Genomic DNA, 18425 nt, shown 5'->3' with positions numbered 1-18425 from the left:
ATTATCAAGCAGGAACTGGGTCTGAAGAACAAGGGAGAATTCAGTGATTAGGACAAAGAGAGGGGAAGGAAAGAAACTGTTATTTCTGGCTTCACCCACAATGTGCAATTCATTGTGCAAAGCTGAGTGTGCACGGCCCATCTCACGCTCACCCCTCACCTGACCCCTTAGGCAGGATTATTATTCCTCTCGTTCAGAGGCAGAGAGCCTCACAGATGGAGCTGGGGTTGTGCAGATGTTGAATTTAGGCTCTGCCATTCATGAGCTGTGTGACCCTTAGCAAGTTACTGGCTGTCTCGGCTTGTTTTTTTTTTGTGTGTGTGTGTGTTTTTTTTTTTACCTATAAAATTGTAATGTAATCTAAGCAAATAGCAAAGTCCGCAATCCTCCAGACTTAGGCTTTGGTTACAATCAGAGATTTGAGATCCATTGGCTAACAATAAAGGCAGTTCTACTTTTTACTTGTGTCTCTCAAATAATAGTCAAGGGGGATCCATTTTATACCCAATAGCAACTCTTTTAGGAAACTACTCTCAGATAGTGACATGATCTCGGCTCACTGCAACCTTTGCCTCCTGGGTTCAAGTGATTCTCCTGCCTCAGCCTCCTGAGTATCTGGGATTACAAGTGCACGTCACCATGCCCAAGTAATTTTTGTATTTTTAGTGGAGACAGAGTTTCACCATGTTGGCCAGGCTGATCTCGAACTCGTGACCTCAAGTGATCCACCTGCCTTGGCCTCCCAAAGTCCTGGGCTTACAGGCATGAACCACAGCCCAGCCACGTTGCAAGTGTTTTAAAACCTCTCTTGCCCTTCCCTAGACTCCGCTAAAGTTCTCCTTCCATTCGCTTTGCCCCAGAAGACTTTCTTCTTCTGCCCCACCTCTGGTATACTCTTTTTGCTCTCTGTCATTGCTTCTCTCTCCTCTGATTAATGCACTTTGCATATGGAAACTGATGAACTCAGACTGCATAATGGAGGGAAGAAGGTGGTAGATGGGGGCAAAGTTGTTCCTTAGCCAGTGGACAAGAAGCTGGGTAGTGTCATTGTTTTAAATAATTCTTGCCCTTGATTCAGGGAGATCAGCTCCCTCACATTCCCATAGTGTGGTCATGAGGATTACTTTGAAGTTTCTGGCAGTTAGGGGACCTTTGGTAAATAGCAGCTCCCATTATTGTTCCAGAGGAGGAAAGTCAGGTTCACAATGGGGACATCTTGCAGCTGTGAAGTGATGAAGGGGTTTGAAGCTCAGCCAGGTTGGCTCCGGTGCGTAAAGTCTGAGTGAGCAGAAAGCCGGGAGAGTTAGAACTCACTGATGAAGTCAGGGTTGTTCCTAGGGAGTAGGGCAGGGGTGGTGCTGGGGCTGGAATCCATGAGGGCCCCAGCTGTGGGGAGGCAGCAGCCTTACAAGAGGCCAGATGAGCGCTGTCCTGGGCTTGAGTCTGGGTGTGTGTCACAGGCTGGATGATTCCAGAGCAATGCATCCAGTGCCAGCTCTCAGCCACTGTGATTGCTCAGCCACCAGGAGCCCCCTACCCCCTGGGCACAGACCTACTGGGGTTTTCTGCAAGGAAGCAGCAGTTTTGGCTCGAAGTGTCTCTCTGTACACTTTGGAGTCTAGTCAAGAGGACAGCCTCTTAAAATGGAAATGGGGCACTGCTGTGAGCCACCTGTGGACACTTGGTTGATCTCCCCAAGTTACTTGTATTCTCTGAGGCAGATCTCACGCTACAGCATCCACAGGGCCATTTCTAGTGCACCAGCAAAAACACAAGCGAGGAGTGGAATCAAATGCTCCTTGACCTTGTCCTTTCTTTCAGCTCTTATCCTCTTAGGAAAGCAAGATATTTTGTTTTCAGTTCAGATTTTAAAAAAGAGCTAAAGAGGGTACTTGAGACTTGCTGCCAGCCAGCAGAACTGGAGCCCTCCGGGAGACATGGACGAGGTAATCAACTGAAGTTTTCTAATACCGGCCAGCAGAGGGCAGTCTTCATCCATAATCGGTGCTGTCTTTCTCCTTGGAAACGTTTAGTGGCTGCAGGAGCCCTGCTGGCTCCTGCCCTCAGCCCTGGAAAAAAATGGACTTCCAGCTATTTGTAATTTAACTTTGAGTCCTCAAGAGGGGACCTTCCCCTTTTAGAGTTGCAATGTCGGTGCTATTATTTTAACACCCGCATCTGCTCTTGTCTGGGCATCAAAGCCTAGAAAAGTCATGAGGGAGATGCATTCTCCAAGGTTCTCAGAGCACAAAGTTCAGATAGAAACGGGGCCAGATGGGCACATACTGTTGCATAAACACCAATTAATTAATGCTGTGCTTCAGATGAGCCGGGCCTGCCAAACTCGTGAGCTTCACACCTCCATGGTCCGGAGCCTGCCTCCCTTTGGTACAAAAGTTAAAGAGACAGTTGCAAAAACCAGAGCATTCACTGACCAGTCCTAGTAGGGAACAACATTGGGACATGCGGGGCACCATGCTTACCATGGGGACATTTTAATTCCTTCCTCTCCCTGCCACCATACTTTTAATCCTGTTGATGCTATTAATGGTAATGACAGGTAACATTTACTGTGCTCTGATCATATGCTGGACACTTTTATTACTGTTAGCTTATTTAACTCTCTCAGGCCAGGTGTGGTGGCTCACGCCTATAATCTCAGCACTTTGGGAGGCTGAGGTGGGCGGATCACGGACCAGCCTGACCAACATGGTGAAACCCCGTCTGTACTGAAAATACAAAAAAAGTAGCTGGGCATGGTGGTGTGTGTCTGTAGTCCCAGCTACTTGGGAGGCTGAGGCAGGAGAATCACTTGAACCCGGGAGGCAAAGGTTGCAGTGAGCCAAGATTGCGCCACTGCACTCCACTGCCTAGGCGACAGAGCGGACTCCATCTCAAAGCAAGCAAACAAACCAAACCAAACCAAACCAAAAACTCTCTTAAAGTCCCAAGAGGTGGGGAACTGCTGGAACTTCTGTGGTTTTGTGAGGATCAGGCACTTGCTAAGGGTCACTTAGCAGGTGAAGGAGGAGCCAGGTTGACCCCTCAGAGCTGTTGCCCGTACCTATCTGTCACTCATTTGTGGAGTCCCATTTATGCTCTGGACGCCAGGTGGTAAGACGGTGGTGTGCACACAAGACACAGTGCATCTCTGGCTAATTTTAATTATTTTAATTTTGAATGTGTTAATCAAATACTTGAAAATTGAAAAGGAAGAGAAAGCCAGCCAGCCCTCAGAGAGCATACACTGAGAGTGGAGGCCCTGAGGTGTCCATGTTCCTGAGGTGGTCTCTTACTTAGTGGCTGCAGGATGGGCTGTGCAGGGTAGGGGGAGTGAGGTTGGTGGGGCTGGTTCCTTCCTTTTCTTCCTACTAGATCAACTCTGCTTCTGCCAGGTTTATGTAGGATTGGGCTTGACCCAAGGTTTCTGCTGCTGAGAAGCTCTCAGCGAAATCCCCAGTGTAGTGGCTCTTAGCTAAGGGCACGCCCAGGAGTGTTCTCCACCTCATGTCCCCTTTCATCTTCTGTTTCTCTTTCCAGTGGCTCCTTCCCTCTTGCCTGTGGATTGGGCCTGGGGCCTCCTGTGCCAAACATTTCCCTCCTACTCCTGCTCAGCCTTTGCATTGCCCAGAGCTCAGCCCAGTGCTGGTGCTGGCAACAGTTGAGAGACAAAGAGGGGGAGCCCTGAAGTCAGAGCTCAGCTCTCCCCACGGCCAGCACATGATTATGCCCCAGATTCCTCATCTCCAAGATGGTGATGTTAACAGAATCTGTCCAGAAAGTGTGGACTATATGAGGCGTTGGCAACCCAGAGTTATTTGTTTGTTTTTTGAGTCAGGGTCTCACTCCATCATCTAGGCTAGAGTGTAGTGGGATGATCACAGCTCACTACAGCCTCGACCTCTTGGGCTCAAAGGATCCTCCCATCTTAGCCTTCCTAGTAGCTGGGAATACAGGCATGCATCACCATGCCCAGCTAATTTTTTCTTTTTTTGTAGAGATGGGGTTTTGCCACCTTACCCAGGCTGGTCTTGAACTCCTGGCCTGATGTGATCCTCCCATCGTGGCCTCCCAAGGTGCTGGGATTATAGGCATGAGCCACCACACCCGGCCCCAAAGCATTTTAAACATCACCTCACCCACAGTAAGGATTCAACATCCATGGACCATCATTACTATTAAGATTATGACCATCACTCCAGTCCTATTTTTCTCTTTCTCTTTCTCTTTTTTTTTTCAAAATTTGCATGAGTTTATCCTCTTTTTCTGTCCCCACTTCTTTCCTACCTCCTCTCTCCTCCCCAGTGACCACCACTCCCACTACTACCCTGAAACTGCCTCCAAGGTGACCAGCCATCTGGAGAGCCAAAGCTCTCAGTGGGTTTTGCGCAGTCTTCATCGTGGACTCCCCTTTCACAGCATTGGGTCCTGGCTCCGCCTCCTCCTGGAACGCTTGATTTGCTGGCTTCCCCCACTCCCCTTACTCCCAGTTGCACTCTCCCCAGGGCTGTGCTTCCAGCCTCTTCTATCACTGCAGGTCCTTACCTTTGGTCACCCCTGCCATGCCAGGACATTGGCTTTGACCTAAGCTGCAAATCCCAGTTCCTCACTGTTACTGAACCTTTCTATCTACACCTCCCAGGGGCCCCAGACTTTATATGTGTCAAACTGAGATTTCTGGAGGTTGGAGCTGCCTTCAGTCTCGGGGACTGGAGGCAGAGATTAGGGACAACAGGCCTTTTTAAGCAACTGAGAATTCAGTCTGAGGGCACTGGGAAGCCTTTGCAGGTGGAGGGAGGATAAACCCAAAATCGGTCCACCCTCAAAGACCCTGCCCTTCCTGATTCTTTGTTGGACTCTTTAGGTTGCTGCTAGTTTGTGGGTGTGTGGTTTCTTTTACATTTAATTTCCCCCTGCTGGTGATTCATGCATCCCTCCTAGACTCCAGAGCCCCAAATACAATGTTAATAAGTTGCATCTGGCAGAGTGCAGCGTGCTGGGGTGTTTGTGACTGCACTGTACTTGATGTCTGGTAAGTTTCTGAGGCCTGGCTCTTTGAGAGTCTTTGAACAGGGCCTTCTCTGGGAGCCCAGCAGCAGCAGCCTGTTGTAGAGGGACCGCCCCCTGAATGTCCCTGGTGACCTCCCAGCCAGGCAGCATCACACTGCCCCTTGCTGCTAATTCCCCTTGCCCACCCCCAACCCCACCTGTGGGTATCTTGTCCATTTACACCCTCATTTGTTAGGGTCCGTGCCTTCCTCTCACCTGCTCATAAGACCCAGGTGTGCATGTTTGTTCTGGCCAGGACCCAGTGCCCAGGTGAATGTTTGTGAGGGGATCGAGGGGGCGATGCTGCAGTCTGCTGTCAGCTTTGCTGTTTCCAGGGACTGTACACTGCTGCCCCTCTCAGGACCTCAGTTTCCCTATCTGTCTTTACAAAGTAGCTGGCCCTGAGCCCTGCTGCCCACCTGTCTGTGGAACACATGTGGAGACCAACGAAGGTGGCAGAGCCCCGGTTCAGGGGTGGAGGCGGTGAATGAATATGTCACATTGTCGCCCTGTAGCGAGTGCAGTGCTGTTCTGGCTGCCCCAGTGCCAGGACAGTCTGAGCAGCGGTGGTTTTTAAAGAGAATGTCTATTCTAATTTAAAATTCTGTGTTTTAAAGGCCAGGCATGGTGGCTCATGCCTGTAATCCCAGCACTTTGGGAGGCCGAGGTGGGCAGATCGCCTGAGGCCAGGAGTTTGAGATTAGCCTGGCCAACATGGTGAAACCCTCTCTCTACTAAAGATACAAAAATTAGTCGGACATGGTGGTGGGCACCTGTAGTCCCAGCTACTTGGGAGGCTGAAGCAGGAGAATCACTTGAACCCGAGAGGCGGAGGTTGCAGTGAGCTGAGATTGCGCCATTGCACTCCCTGCCGGGTGACAGAGTGAGACTGTGTCTCAAAAAGACCAAATCAAATCAAATCATGTGTTTGTATTAGAAGATGTCCTGGTGTTTCTTTGCGTTTCTTCAGAAGCATTCATAGACCAGGGGTGAAAAAACTACCATCTTTTACTCCAAAAGAAACACAACTTTCCATAATATTTTGGATTTCCAGTATCTGAAAGGGTAACTGATGTTGCTTTTGCTGATAGCAGATAGCAAAGGTGTTGGTTATTACGGGGCACCAAGGAGCCTGGAGGGATCCTTTTCCACTGTCCAAGGCCAGGCTCCCCTCCCCTGTTTTCTTTTCCTCCCCTCTCTAGTCCACTCTAAGAGCCAAACTAATCCAAATATTTTCCTTTCCTCTGTAGGCCCTTGGTGTTTCAAAATCTAGAAAACTCTAGGGAGTAATGCTCACTTGATGTAGTTTCATGTTGGCAGTTAAAAATGAACTTTATAAAACAGACTTGTAGTCCATTTGGGAAATGCACAAAGTGATTTTTTAAAAAGTTACACCACAATCAATATTATAGTGTTTTCCTTATCTTTTTTTTAAACCTGTGAGTTTATTTATGTAACTTTTTTTTTTTTTTTTTTTTTGAGACGGAGTCTCGCTCTGTCGCCCAGGCTGGAGTGCTGTGGCCGGATCTCGGCTCACTGCAAGCTCCGCCTCCCGGGTTCACGCCATTCTCCTGCCTCAGCCTCCCGAGCAGCTGGGACTACAGGCGCCCACCACCTCGCCCGGCTAATTTTTTGTATTTTTTAGTAGAGACGGGGTTTCACCGTGTTAGCCAGGATGGTCTCGATCTCCTGACCTCGTGATCCACCCGTCTCGGCCTCCCAAAGTGCTGGGATTACAGGCTTGAGCCACCGCGCCCGGCCATATTTATGTAACTTTATATCCTAGTTTTTCATCCAGTATTTTAATATAATCATTGCCTCATGACAAGGGTAAATTAGACATCACAGTTTGCAGGGCTTGTCCACCTCTCTCCCTGCCCTGTAACAGACTCGCCCACCCACCTACCCATCATGTGCTTGTCCGCTTACCAACCATCCGTCCATCACAGGTTGAGGGCTCTTCTCTGAGGAACAGGGCTGGGTTCTAAGAAACAATTATCGATGCGACAGGCAGGGTCCCTGTCCTTGGGGAGTTACTGCTATATAGGAACCAGCGTGGAAGTAAACACAGGGGGAAATAGCAGATTGTGGGGGTCTCTGGGTGGTGGGCGTGGGGCTGTACCCATGGTGTGGTTTTGACTTCCACGCTGGGTGGCAGCGCAGTGGTGGTGCAGGCTCTTGTGGCTGCCGTGTGTCTATGAGACTATCCACACTGGGAGGCTGGATTTAAACATTAGATCTGGAATTTCCTTACAAAAAGGTGGCCCCATGGGTGCTCAGGACTGTGGGGTCCTTCTCTGTGGGGTGAACTGAAGGACTCTGTGTTACAGTGTGGCAGGGTCAGTTTTTGAGCTGGGATAGCCAGTCTTTTTTTTTTTTTTCTTTTTCTTGAGGAGTCTTGCTCTATCCCCAGGCTGGAGTGCAGTGGCGCAATCTCAGCTCACTGCAAACTCTGCCTCCTGGGTTCAAGCAACTCTCTTGCCTAAGCCTCCCGAGTAGCTGGGACTAAAGGTGTGCGCCACCATGCCTGGCTAATTTTTGTATTTTTAGTAGAGACAGGGTTTCACCATGTTGGCCAGGATGGCCTTGATCGCCTGACCTCGTGATCCACCCACCTCAGGTTCCCAAAGTGCTGGCATTACAGGCCTCAGCCACTGTTCCCGGCCAATGGTCAGTCTTAGAAGGAGACGTGAACCTGACCCAGCATGCTGACCCTGAAGGAGGGGGCTGTGCTGTAAATGCAGTGTTCTCTGGTGTTAGAAATTGTGTAGTTATTTGTAGCATCACAGTTACTACTGGAGGCAGAGGGGAATTTTTAGAGGGATTTCTTAGAAAGCTTTATGTCTGCAGCAAAGTCTGAAAAAATATACACCTGGCCAGGGATCACCAACTCCGAGTGTGACAGAGACCAGGCAGGACCTTACATGAGTGGCCAGGGAAGGGCAGGGGTCACAGTGGGGAGGGGTGGAGACCCCAAGAGCCCATGAAGGGGGCAGCTACCAGTCAACCCTAGCAGACCATGGTCACGTATGGAAATATGGGCCCTTAGTGATGAGATTTTTTTAAAAGATTGAACTGAATCTAGAGACTGTACCTGATTTCTAAATGAAATCTAGATTTTTAAATGTTGCATGCTACCTCAAAAATAAATACATATATACATACATACATACACCCTATGGGTCATATAAAATATACCAGCAGTCTTCCCATTTCTGACTTGTACCTCAAATTTAACTTAGAAGTTAAATTTGTTATTTTTTTATTGCTTATTTACATTTTAATTTTGTTTGTTTGCCTTTGAAATGAGCATATATTTATTTGTAAGCAGGAAAAAAGAAGGAAGACATCTTTATAACCCAAAGGGCTCCTTACCCTTTAATTTTTGTTGACGCTTCCTGGGCAGATGGGTGACAGTCAGGTTGCCTGGACTGCGGGGCTGGCTGCTGGAGTATTTGCTCAATGGGAAGAGGACCCATATCCAGAAGGAGGAGGAAGGACAGCCAGGGGTTCTGCAGGCCAGGTCCCAGGGCTGCTGACGAAGGCAACAGACAGGTGGGGACCTGGGAGCACGCTAGGCACTCACTCATTCCATCATCCATTTCCTCATTCATTCATTCATTCACCGGGTGTATACTGGCTACTTACAGTTCAGAGAACTGAGCTGGGCCTTAGGGTTATAGCAGTGAACAAAGTAGACAACAATCTCCACCCCTAAGAGATTCAAGAAACAGTAAGACATAGGGTAGGTCTGATGGTGCTAAACACTGTGGAAAACAGGCAAAAGTGGTGGATAGAAAGGCTGGGGAGGGCCACGGTTTCCAACAGGATGTCTGAGAGAGTCCCACTGAGAAGAGACCTGAAGGAGGGGTGTCACTCCATTACACGTGAATTAAGTGCTTACTGTGTGCTAGGCACTCTAGACGGTCCCCTGGGAACATTCCTATTTTGATGCTTTCTTTAATGAACTTTTGCAAAGATACAAAGCATAGTTCTTTTGGTTGCATGTGACAGAAATACAGTGTACACTTGCTTAAATTTTTTTTTAAAAAGAGAGCTCACTTTTTATCACTGGCAAATCTAGTGAGAGGCTACCTTCAGGCATGGCTCGATCCAGGTGGTTAATCTGTGTCATTAGGAACCTTCTCTCTCGGTCTCTTGCTCTGCTTTCTCCAGGTGAGCTTCCTTCTCAGGTAGGCTTTCTACACAAGATGCCCTGCACAGCTCCAAGTTTGCATCTCATCAGCTCAGCACCTGTGCCAGAAGGACTGTATATGTGTTCTTTAATGCCGGCCAAAGTCTTGGGGTCACTCTCACTGAACAGGCCAGGTCACATGCCCATCTCTGGAGCCTGGGGTTGGCCCTTCCTGAATCACAGGGTCCCAAAGGGGAGAGGGCATCCCTCAACAGAAAATCTGGGTGTTGTTAGCAGAAGAATGGGGACTAAACGCTGGGTAGTGAGGAACAGCAGATGTCCTCTCTGACAACACTTGGATCAAGGAAGCAGGAAGGGCTGAAAACAGCCTGAAAACAGGGAGACCTTCAAGGGTCCCAGCCTGTGACCAACAGACCATGTGAGCTTGGCCAGGTCTTAGTGCTCCAGTCTCTAAATGAGGGTGATCAGCTGGTTCTCTGAGGATCCTTCCAGCTTGTGATCTGTGTGAGTTTTAGATACATTATCTGAAAACAGATATGATTGAATTAAATTACCAGGTTTGAAATAATACAGGGTTATGGATCCTGGGTAGAAGATTTTTTGTTTTGTTTTTATTCAACAACTAGCTCTGTTGGTGAATTGCTGAGGAAGCCGTGAAGGACATGAGACCCACCTCTGTTCAAGCTATGCTACTATTTGCTGGTGGCACCTAACTACACCTCTGCCTTTATGGTGTGCAGCAAAGCTTTGCCAACTTTTCAGTCTGGTAATGGAAAGTGAGCTTCACTGTCATGGATGTCATGCTTTAAAGGCTAGAATGATGCATTAAGGAAGATTTACCCTGGCCTCATCTTCCAGTGCAAACTTATGAGTAGGCCGTAGTTGAAACAGCACATGACTACCAACAGCTGTAGGGAAAACCAGCTGTGTGGACATCGGCATGTGTTTCCAAGACACTAAGCAGATATCTCAGTCCAGAATTTTGTTTTAATGGTTATGTCTCATCTTGACAGACACATACCAATGTATTTCCCCAGGAAGATGGGGAGGGAAGACAGGGATTGCTCCTTGGTGACTCTGCTGACGTGACTTTCTGACCCTTTCTGTTAGTCAGACTTCTGCAGGGGCCAGCATTTGTGTTGCATGGTGGAAGCCTTGGGAGTGAGTCATCTCAAAGCCAGAAAACCATGCATCACCCTCTGCAGGAAGTACTGGCCGTCATACAATTGCACAAGTAGGCAACCACAGGCCATGTGGATATTGAGGTGGGTAGTGCAGTCAGGCAAGAGCCTTAGAGGCCAATGAACTTGACTTGAAGCCTGGCAGCATTGCTGCTTTTTGGCTGTGTGACCCAAGTCAAGTTACTTGAGCTCTCTGCACCTGAGTTTCCCATCTGTAAATCTGAACAATAATGGTACCCACTCATAGGAGAACATACGTCAGGTTCTTGTCAGCCAGAATGATGACTACTGTTGGTAGAGGTGCCATTCCTAATGGGCTAATAGGAGACAGAGTGGCATAATATTCATAGCAGCTAACATGCACTTTGCATGTTAGGACCATTGTATTCATTATTATTAGCTACTGTTCTTAGCTCTTCTAAGCACATTAACTCAGGTAGATAACGTGATTATTCCCACTAACCTACATAGGTCCTACAGATGGTCCTGACCCACAGTGAGTCGCCTGACAATTTTTAGCCTTTCTGATGGTGTGAGAGTAACATGCATCCAGGTGAAACTGTACTTTGAGTCCCCATACAACCATTCTTCTTTTTTTCACTTTCAGTACAGTATTCAGTAAATTACATGAAATATTCAACACTGTATTACAAAACAGGCTTTGTGTTAAATGATTTCGCCCAATTGTAGGCTAATGTGAGTGTTGTGAGCATGTTTAAGTGCGCTAGGCTTTAAAAGCATGCATTAAGGTGCCAAATCCAGATAATTCCGTATTTTCACAATGTGGAATAAGCAAGTCTTCTTCTACCTTACTTACTGAATTTGTAGGGTAAGCTGAGCTGTGATGTTTGGTAGGTTAGAGGTATTAAGTGCATTTTCGACTTACCATTGTAAGTTGAGGTGCATGTGAGTTATCATCATCATTCTCAATTCACAAATGAGGAATCTGAGGCACAAAGAGTTAGGTAACCTGCCTGGAGTCACAGGGCAAGCGAGTGGTCGATGTGTGATCAGGACCCACGCGGCTGGTTCTAGAGCCCTTGCTCCTAACCACCACCCTCGGTAGTCTCACTGCAGAAATAAAAGCTGCACAAGACGCTTCCTGTAGGTCAGGAAATGTTCTAAGCACCTTCTAAGGATTGAGTCCTTTAACTCTCGTAACAACCAAACCCTTGTAGGTAGGTACAATTATTCTCCCCATTTTCTAGATGAGGAAACTGAGTTACCCAGAAAGGGCTAAGAATACGAAAGGAGTTCACATCCTTGTTGGCTGGGTGATTTAAGACAGGGAAGCTGACCTCTCTGAGCCCCACAGAGTGAGAGGCGATCTAGGATAAGCACCACCTGCAGTCCTGATGTGGACCAGACCTTCTTTGGAGGGGGCCTACTCTATTCCTAGTGAGGGCCTTGCTCACAGATCCTGGCTTTATTCCTGGGCCTGTGCCTTGTCTCTGGCTGTCCCTGGCAGCTGGACAGGGCTGAGAGCCCTTGGGAAGGTGTGGCATCTTGGGGGAAGAGGATTTTGAAGAGATGCCTCTGCCCCTGGCTTGGGCCTTCTGTGGCACCAGGAACCAGCTTGGCTCTACTACGGATGCAACAGCAAATAACGCTGTGAACCTGTCCAACCACTGCAGGACAAATGGTCGAATAGATCTGGGTCTCAGTTTACTCAGTTACAAAATGGGGTGATGTGGAATGAAAGCATGCAATTAAAGGTGCCAAATCCAGATAATTCCTTATTTTCACAAGTGGAATAAGTAAGTATTTTTGCTGCTACCTTACTTATTGGATATGTAGAAATTTTCAAGGGGATTTCTTTCTTTTAGAGGTAGGGTCTCACTGTGTTGCCCAGGCTGGAGTACAATGGTACAATCATAGTTCACTGCAGCCTGGGTTCTGGGCTCAAGTCATCCTCCTACCTCAGTCTCCCAAGTAGCTGGGACTACAGGTGCATGCCACTACGGCCGGCTAATTTTTTTATTTTTTGTATGGATGAGGGCTCACTTTCTTCTCCAGTCTGGTTTCGAACTCCTGGCCAGAGATGATCCTCCAGCCTTGGTCTACCAAAGTGCTGGGATTCTAGGTGTGAGCCACTGTACCTGGCCTCAAGGGGCTTTCTTAATAGCTGGTTCCTATTGTTGGCTGTGTGAGTTGTGTCTAACTTCTCCCTCTATAGCAACATTAGGAGCTGTATCCTTATTGCTAGGCCCATGTTTGTGGTTATTTTGTCCAATTAATTATCGTGAGGATGAACTTTTGGATCATTTTCATGCTCTTGGAAAATGGTGTCAAATTACCCTATGGAAATTTCATGTCAATGTATACATTCATAGTTGTGAAGCAAAGTGCCTGTTTCTCCACATTCTTTCTTGCATTTGATATGCCCATATAGAAGTTGCTAATTTGAAATATAAACATGCTAAGTTATTTAAATTTCCATTTGGCTAGTTACTAGGGGGGATGAGTACTTTTTGTTTGCTTATTGATTGGGTTTTTTATTTTGTGAACTATGTTATGGCAAAGCATTTCAGTTTTCTTTTTCAAATAAACGAATATTTTCTAATTACAAAAATGTACAGTCATACAATTTTAGACAGTGTAGGAATGTGTAACATGGCAAGTGCAAGTTCCCCGGGTCAATCCTAACCTTGAGAAGTCACCACTGCTGACAGTATGGGAATGATAATTCCAGAATCTTCTAGAAATTTTTCAGTGCCATCCATTTGACTTTAAAGACTTCTGAAGGTTCATTTATGGTTTACGTGTGTTAGAAAGTGTTTTGTCCAGCGATGTCTTTGTCAAATAAAGGTAGTAGGCTTATTCTGATAAATTTATCTTTTCAGAAAAGCCATGTAGCCTAGTAGGGGTGGGGGTAACTGCACCTGCGGTCCCCACTGAACGCTGGCATGTCTCCCTGCGCTCAGCAGGGTGTATGTGGACTCTGATCTGTTGGCCTTGTCTGGTCTGTTGACAGGATTGCTTTTTGTCTCTACTGTCAGGCTGCTGAGCTGGAAGGGCAGTGGTGGGAGGCTGAGGGGCTCCTGCTTTTTTGAGGGTGCCGGCACCATTGCCTTAGTGATAGTCACAGCCAGTTTCTACTCTGTGTACTTTATGTGCTTGAGTTTACTTAAACCTCACAACAGCTCTGTGAGGTATAAAACCTAATATTATTCCTATTTTTCATAGTGTAAGGCATGGATTCCTAGAGGCCGAACCCATTTGCTTAGGGCCATGAGATAGCCAGCTGGAACTCAATTCCAGCTCTGCCAGGCGCTGAGGCCCCTGGAGATGTTAGCTGTTCACTTTGCAATTCTGCATCTCTTTGCACCATCTCTCCATGAGCCCCATCTCCCTGTCAGTCTTTGTACATATTGGCCTGGTCCAGATGTGTCCAGGAAACTGGGGAACCCCCCGTTGGTTACCAGTGTTATAAAGACTTTGAGCAAGTTGGAGCAGGTAAAAGGACATGTTTCTCCAAGGGCTGCATCCCAGAATCAGGGCTCCCAAGTGAGTGGGAAGAGCATCTTTGCTTGGGTCATAAAGGGTGGTTGCCATGGTGGCAGCTATGGCAGCGCTGATGCAAGTGCTGGCCCTCTTCCCACTGGAGCCCAGCTGGTGAGCTGGGAGTTAGTGAAGGACCCAAGAGAATGGGGCTTGCTCTGCCCTGTGCTTTAGATAGACCATGTTTGATAGAAATATTTGGTAAGTAGCACGTAGCTGATAACCACAATCATTTTTCTCGCCCTAGTTTGTGGCTCTTGTGGATTAGGTGGCCAGAAAAATCTTGATGCAACTTGGTGGAGCTCTGGGGCAGGATCCTGGAATCAGGCTCTCTGGCCCTACCCTTTAGTAGCTGAGGCATTTCCAAGTCTAAGCTGTTAGTGCCACAGCTTCCTCATCTGTTACAGCCCTGATTCCACAGGGCCCCCGTGAGGATTCAGTGAGTTAATCCTCATAAAAAGCACAGTACGAATAGTAATATTATTATGAAAATAGTACTAGTATTACCCTCTTTTTACTCAGAATTACCTCATACCCGCCCTCTCTTTTTTTTAGCCGTCATTGAGGTCTGCCAGGATTCAGCGTGGTGGCTTGCTGTTTGGTACAGTGCTGAAATCATCTCAGCTTGACGGTGGCCTTGACATTACCTTCCTTTCTACCACATAAGCTCTAACAAGCCTGACGCAGTTCCACTCCCACATTTCACTGACAGTTTGGGAATAAACATGTTTTTATGTGTGGCCCCAGTCACTGCCAAAAACAGCATTTATGGAGCATCTAATTACCTTGGAGACTGTGGTGGGTCCTGTATTGGAGTCAATAAACTGCTTTAAGCAATGCTGGCTAATTTAAGAATTTTTGGCATTTTTTAAATTTTTTTTTATTTTTTGAGACGGAGTCTCGATCTGCCGCCCAGGCTGGAGTGCAGTGGCCAGATCTCAGCTCACTGCAAGCTCCGCCTCCCGGGTTCTCGCCATTCTCCTGCCTCAGCCTCCCGAGTAGCTGGGACTATAGGCACCCACCACGTCGCCCAGCTAGTTTTTTTTTTGTATTTTTAGTAGAGACGGGGTTTCACCATGTTAGCCAGGATCGTCTCGATCTCCTGACCTCGTGATCCGCCCGTCTCGGCCTCCCAAAGTGCTGGGATTACAGGCTTGAGCCACCGCGCCCGGCCGAATTTTTGGCATTTTAAACTGTTGGGATCAACAGAACATCTATTATAAATGCCCATATCTGAGGACCCACTTTTAGGATTGCAATGTTCATTTTGGAGGGGTTGGGCCACCTACATATGGATTTATTAGTTTCTGATCAATATAGTATTGAATAAAATATAAAGACTTTCTTCTGCTCCTCCCAGGGCAAGAAACCCTTATGGAGTACCTGTTTGATAGAAACTAGTAAAGTATGGTATCTAGAGATATAATTTTTGAGTAAAGAGTTTTCTAGGATTTGAAAAACATGAATTGACTGGGTGCGGTGGCTCACACCTGTAACCCCAGCACTTTGGGAGGCCGGGGCTGGCAGATCACTTGAAGTCAGGAGCTCAAGACCAGCTTGGCCAACATGGCAAAACCCCGTCTCTACTAAAAAATACAAAAATTGGCCAGGCGTGATGGTGAGCGCCTGTAATTCCAGCTACTTGGGAGGCTCAGACAGAAGAATTGCTTGAACCCAGGAGGTGGAGGTTGCAGTGAGTTGAGATTGCACCAGTGCACTCCAGCCTGGGTAACAGAGTGAGCCTCTGTCTCAAAACAAACAACAACAACAACAACAAAAAAAACCAAAAAAAAAAAAATCACCTTCTAAGTCTTATTTGATCAAAATCTCTTTAAAATATTAAGAAAACTGAGCCATTGAATTTTTTAAATTAAAATTACCCTTCTATTAAAAGTACAGTATGCACACAGAAAAGTTTACCATTAATCTCTATGGATATTTTTATTTGCAGATGTAGAAAAACCAGTGAATAAGACTAATCTCTGATCTTTATTGTTTTTATTATTTTTTTAAAGTCCTGTTACACTTCACGTAAAGAGAACCAACTCAGTATTGGCTCTGGGCCTGGTACATAGTAAGCATTTGAGTTTCCATCTCCTTTCCTCTGTTGTCGCTGCTTCTGCAATGGTTTTAACATCTGTTTCTCTGTTCGTCCACTCTAGAGCCAGACTGCCTGGGTTTGAATCCCACTCTGATGCCTACTAGTTGTGTGATTTTGGGCAAGTCATTTAACTTGTCTGAGCCTCCGTTTTTTCACCTGTAAAGTGGGAATAACAAATATACCTACTCATAAAAGTTTTTTGAGGACAAAATGAGTTAATATTTATTTAGCATTCAGAACAGTGTCTGGCTGTGACACAGTGAGCCCTCTATAAGCATTGGTTATTTTTTATTTTTATAATAATAATAATAATAATTATTATTATTATTATTAGAGACGGAGTCTGGCTCTGTCGCCCAGGCTGGAGTGCGGTGGCCGGATCTCAGCTCACTGCAAGCTCCGCCTCCCAGGTTCACGCCATTCTCCTGCCTCCGCCTCCCAAGTAGCTGGGACTACAGGCCCCCGCCTCGTCGCCCGGCTAGTTTTTTGTATTCTTCAGTAGAGACGGGGTTTCACCGTATTAGCCAGGATGGTCTCGATCTCCTGACCTTGTGATCCGCCCGTCTCGGCCTCCCAAAGTGCTGGGATTACAGGCTTGAGCCACCGCGCCCGGCCTAATTATTATTTTTTTGAGACAGAATCTCGCTCTGTTGCTGAGGCTGGAGTGTGGTGTTGTAATCTCGGCTCACTGCAACCTCCACCTCCCGGGTTCAAGCAATTCCCCTGCCTCAGCCTCCCGAGTAGCTGGGACTACAGGTGAGCACCACCATGCTCAGCTAATTTTTGTATTTTTAGTAGAGATGGAGTTTCACCATGTTGGCCAGGCTGGTCTCAAACTCCTGACCTCAAATGATCCGCCTGCCGCAGCCTCCCAAAGTGATGGCATTACAGGTGTGAGCCACTGCGCTCAGCCAGAACTGATTCTTTTTAAACAGCGAACCCTTGACAACATTCTCTATGATAGAGAGATTGAGGATACCCCCAGTCCGTATGATAACGGGCAGTGGTGCTCATGAGTTAGGGAGCCCATGACCAGATCCCACATCCGTCTCATCAGTGGAGAGCTTTGGTCTTATTTCAAACAAGAAGGAGGGGCCCTCAGAGTCGGTGCGTGGGAAGGTAGAGCACAAACAAGGAGTCCTGGGTAGAAAAATATACTCTCGGGAAAGAACAGGCTCTCCCCAGGCAAAACTTTAGAAAAATAACAATCTGCTACTCCTTGATTAAAGGGTAGAAAACTAATTTTCCTTTCCGGAGGGACGTGAGGCTGCTCTCTGCCAGGCTGTGACCTGGAGGTGCAGGATGTGGATTTCCTTAGGATGTAATGAAGCCTTTCCCATTGAAAACGTGCGATGATTCAGATGGATGTGGGGGGCAGGGGGAGGGGAGAGGGAGAACGATCCCTTTGCTTTCAAAAGCAGCTCCTGGACACTTCAGAAACATTTGCGGGTCAGCATTTTGAAAATGGAAAACTGATTTTCTTAAATTAGATTTCCAAAAGACCTCTGTTACAAGACATCCCTTCAAAAATGTTCTGCAATTTTTGCTAATTAGACCAGCTGACAGTGAGCTTAGATGTTTGAAGTTTGGTGCTGCCATCTATCCGCTGATGATGCAGATCAGAATGCCAATGAGGTAGTAACTGGGAAACACTTTTTTGTGTGTGTATGCTGAAGAAATACCAAGTAGTGTTAATTTTAGTTTCTTTAGTTAAAGGAAGAGCATGAAAAATTTGATATTTGTATAACTGATATAGTATATTCCTCATTGTCTTCCACACCATACTGTTAGGGATGGAAATTTCCCATTGGCCTGTACCATTTGGCTGCAGATGTCAAGAAAGTTCAAAAAAGTCTTACAAATAGTTATTGAGCATCTACCATATGTCTAGAGGGTGGGGATAAAATGTTGAACAGATAATGAAGTGCTTGTCCTCTTGTACATATATTGTACATTATCTTTATTGTTAAAAAGAAGTGTCAATATGTACATATATTGGAGACAGAGTCTCGCTCTGTCACCCAGGCTGGAGTGCAGTGATGCGATCATAGCTCACTGCAACCTCCACCTCCTGGGCACAAGCAGTCCTCCCACCTCAGCCTCCCAAGTAGCTGGGACTACAGGTATGCACCGCCACAACTGTCTACTTTTTGTATTTTTTGTAGAGACAGGCTTTCGCTGTGTTGCCTAGTCTGGTTGGAGCTCACATTTTAATTATTTCAGTGGACTGACCAATATCTAAGCTCTCTGTCAATGTATATTTTATACAAATAATGCTTCTTAGGTATCTTTGGACAAGAATCTCTAAGCTGTCTTTCTCCATTTCACTAATGTTTTCTTGTCAAGTCACCAGGGATCTCTGCTTTGCCAAATTCGGTGGGCACCTCTCCATCCTCCGGCTTGGTGAAATAGTAGAGTCTCCCTCTTTGAAGCACTG

General features: G+C 46.8%; 1 protein-coding gene across 3 annotated transcripts in view; it reads left to right on the top strand.

The window, feature by feature from the left end:
- Positions 1 to 18425, top strand: part of ARHGEF3 (Rho guanine nucleotide exchange factor 3) — a 346977-nt gene that overhangs the window by 85941 nt on the left and 242611 nt on the right. Inside the window, exon 1 of one of the 3 annotated variants that reach the window (XM_033210187.1) lies at positions 13990 to 14088. The exons of the other annotated variants lie outside the window; for them this stretch is intronic. Within the exon in view, the coding sequence (XP_033066078.1) occupies positions 14069 to 14088 (20 nt within the window). The 5' untranslated portion in view covers positions 13990 to 14068. Of the gene's footprint in view, positions 1 to 13989; positions 14089 to 18425 lie in introns of those variants that run through there. 3 annotated transcript variants of the gene reach the window in all.

This window comes from Trachypithecus francoisi, unplaced genomic scaffold, assembly GCF_009764315.1.
Source record: "Trachypithecus francoisi isolate TF-2019V2 unplaced genomic scaffold, Tfra_2.0 Lachesis_group0, whole genome shotgun sequence".
Taxonomy (NCBI): domain Eukaryota; kingdom Metazoa; phylum Chordata; class Mammalia; order Primates; family Cercopithecidae; genus Trachypithecus; species Trachypithecus francoisi.
This window is presented reverse-complemented; position numbering and strand designations above follow the sequence as displayed.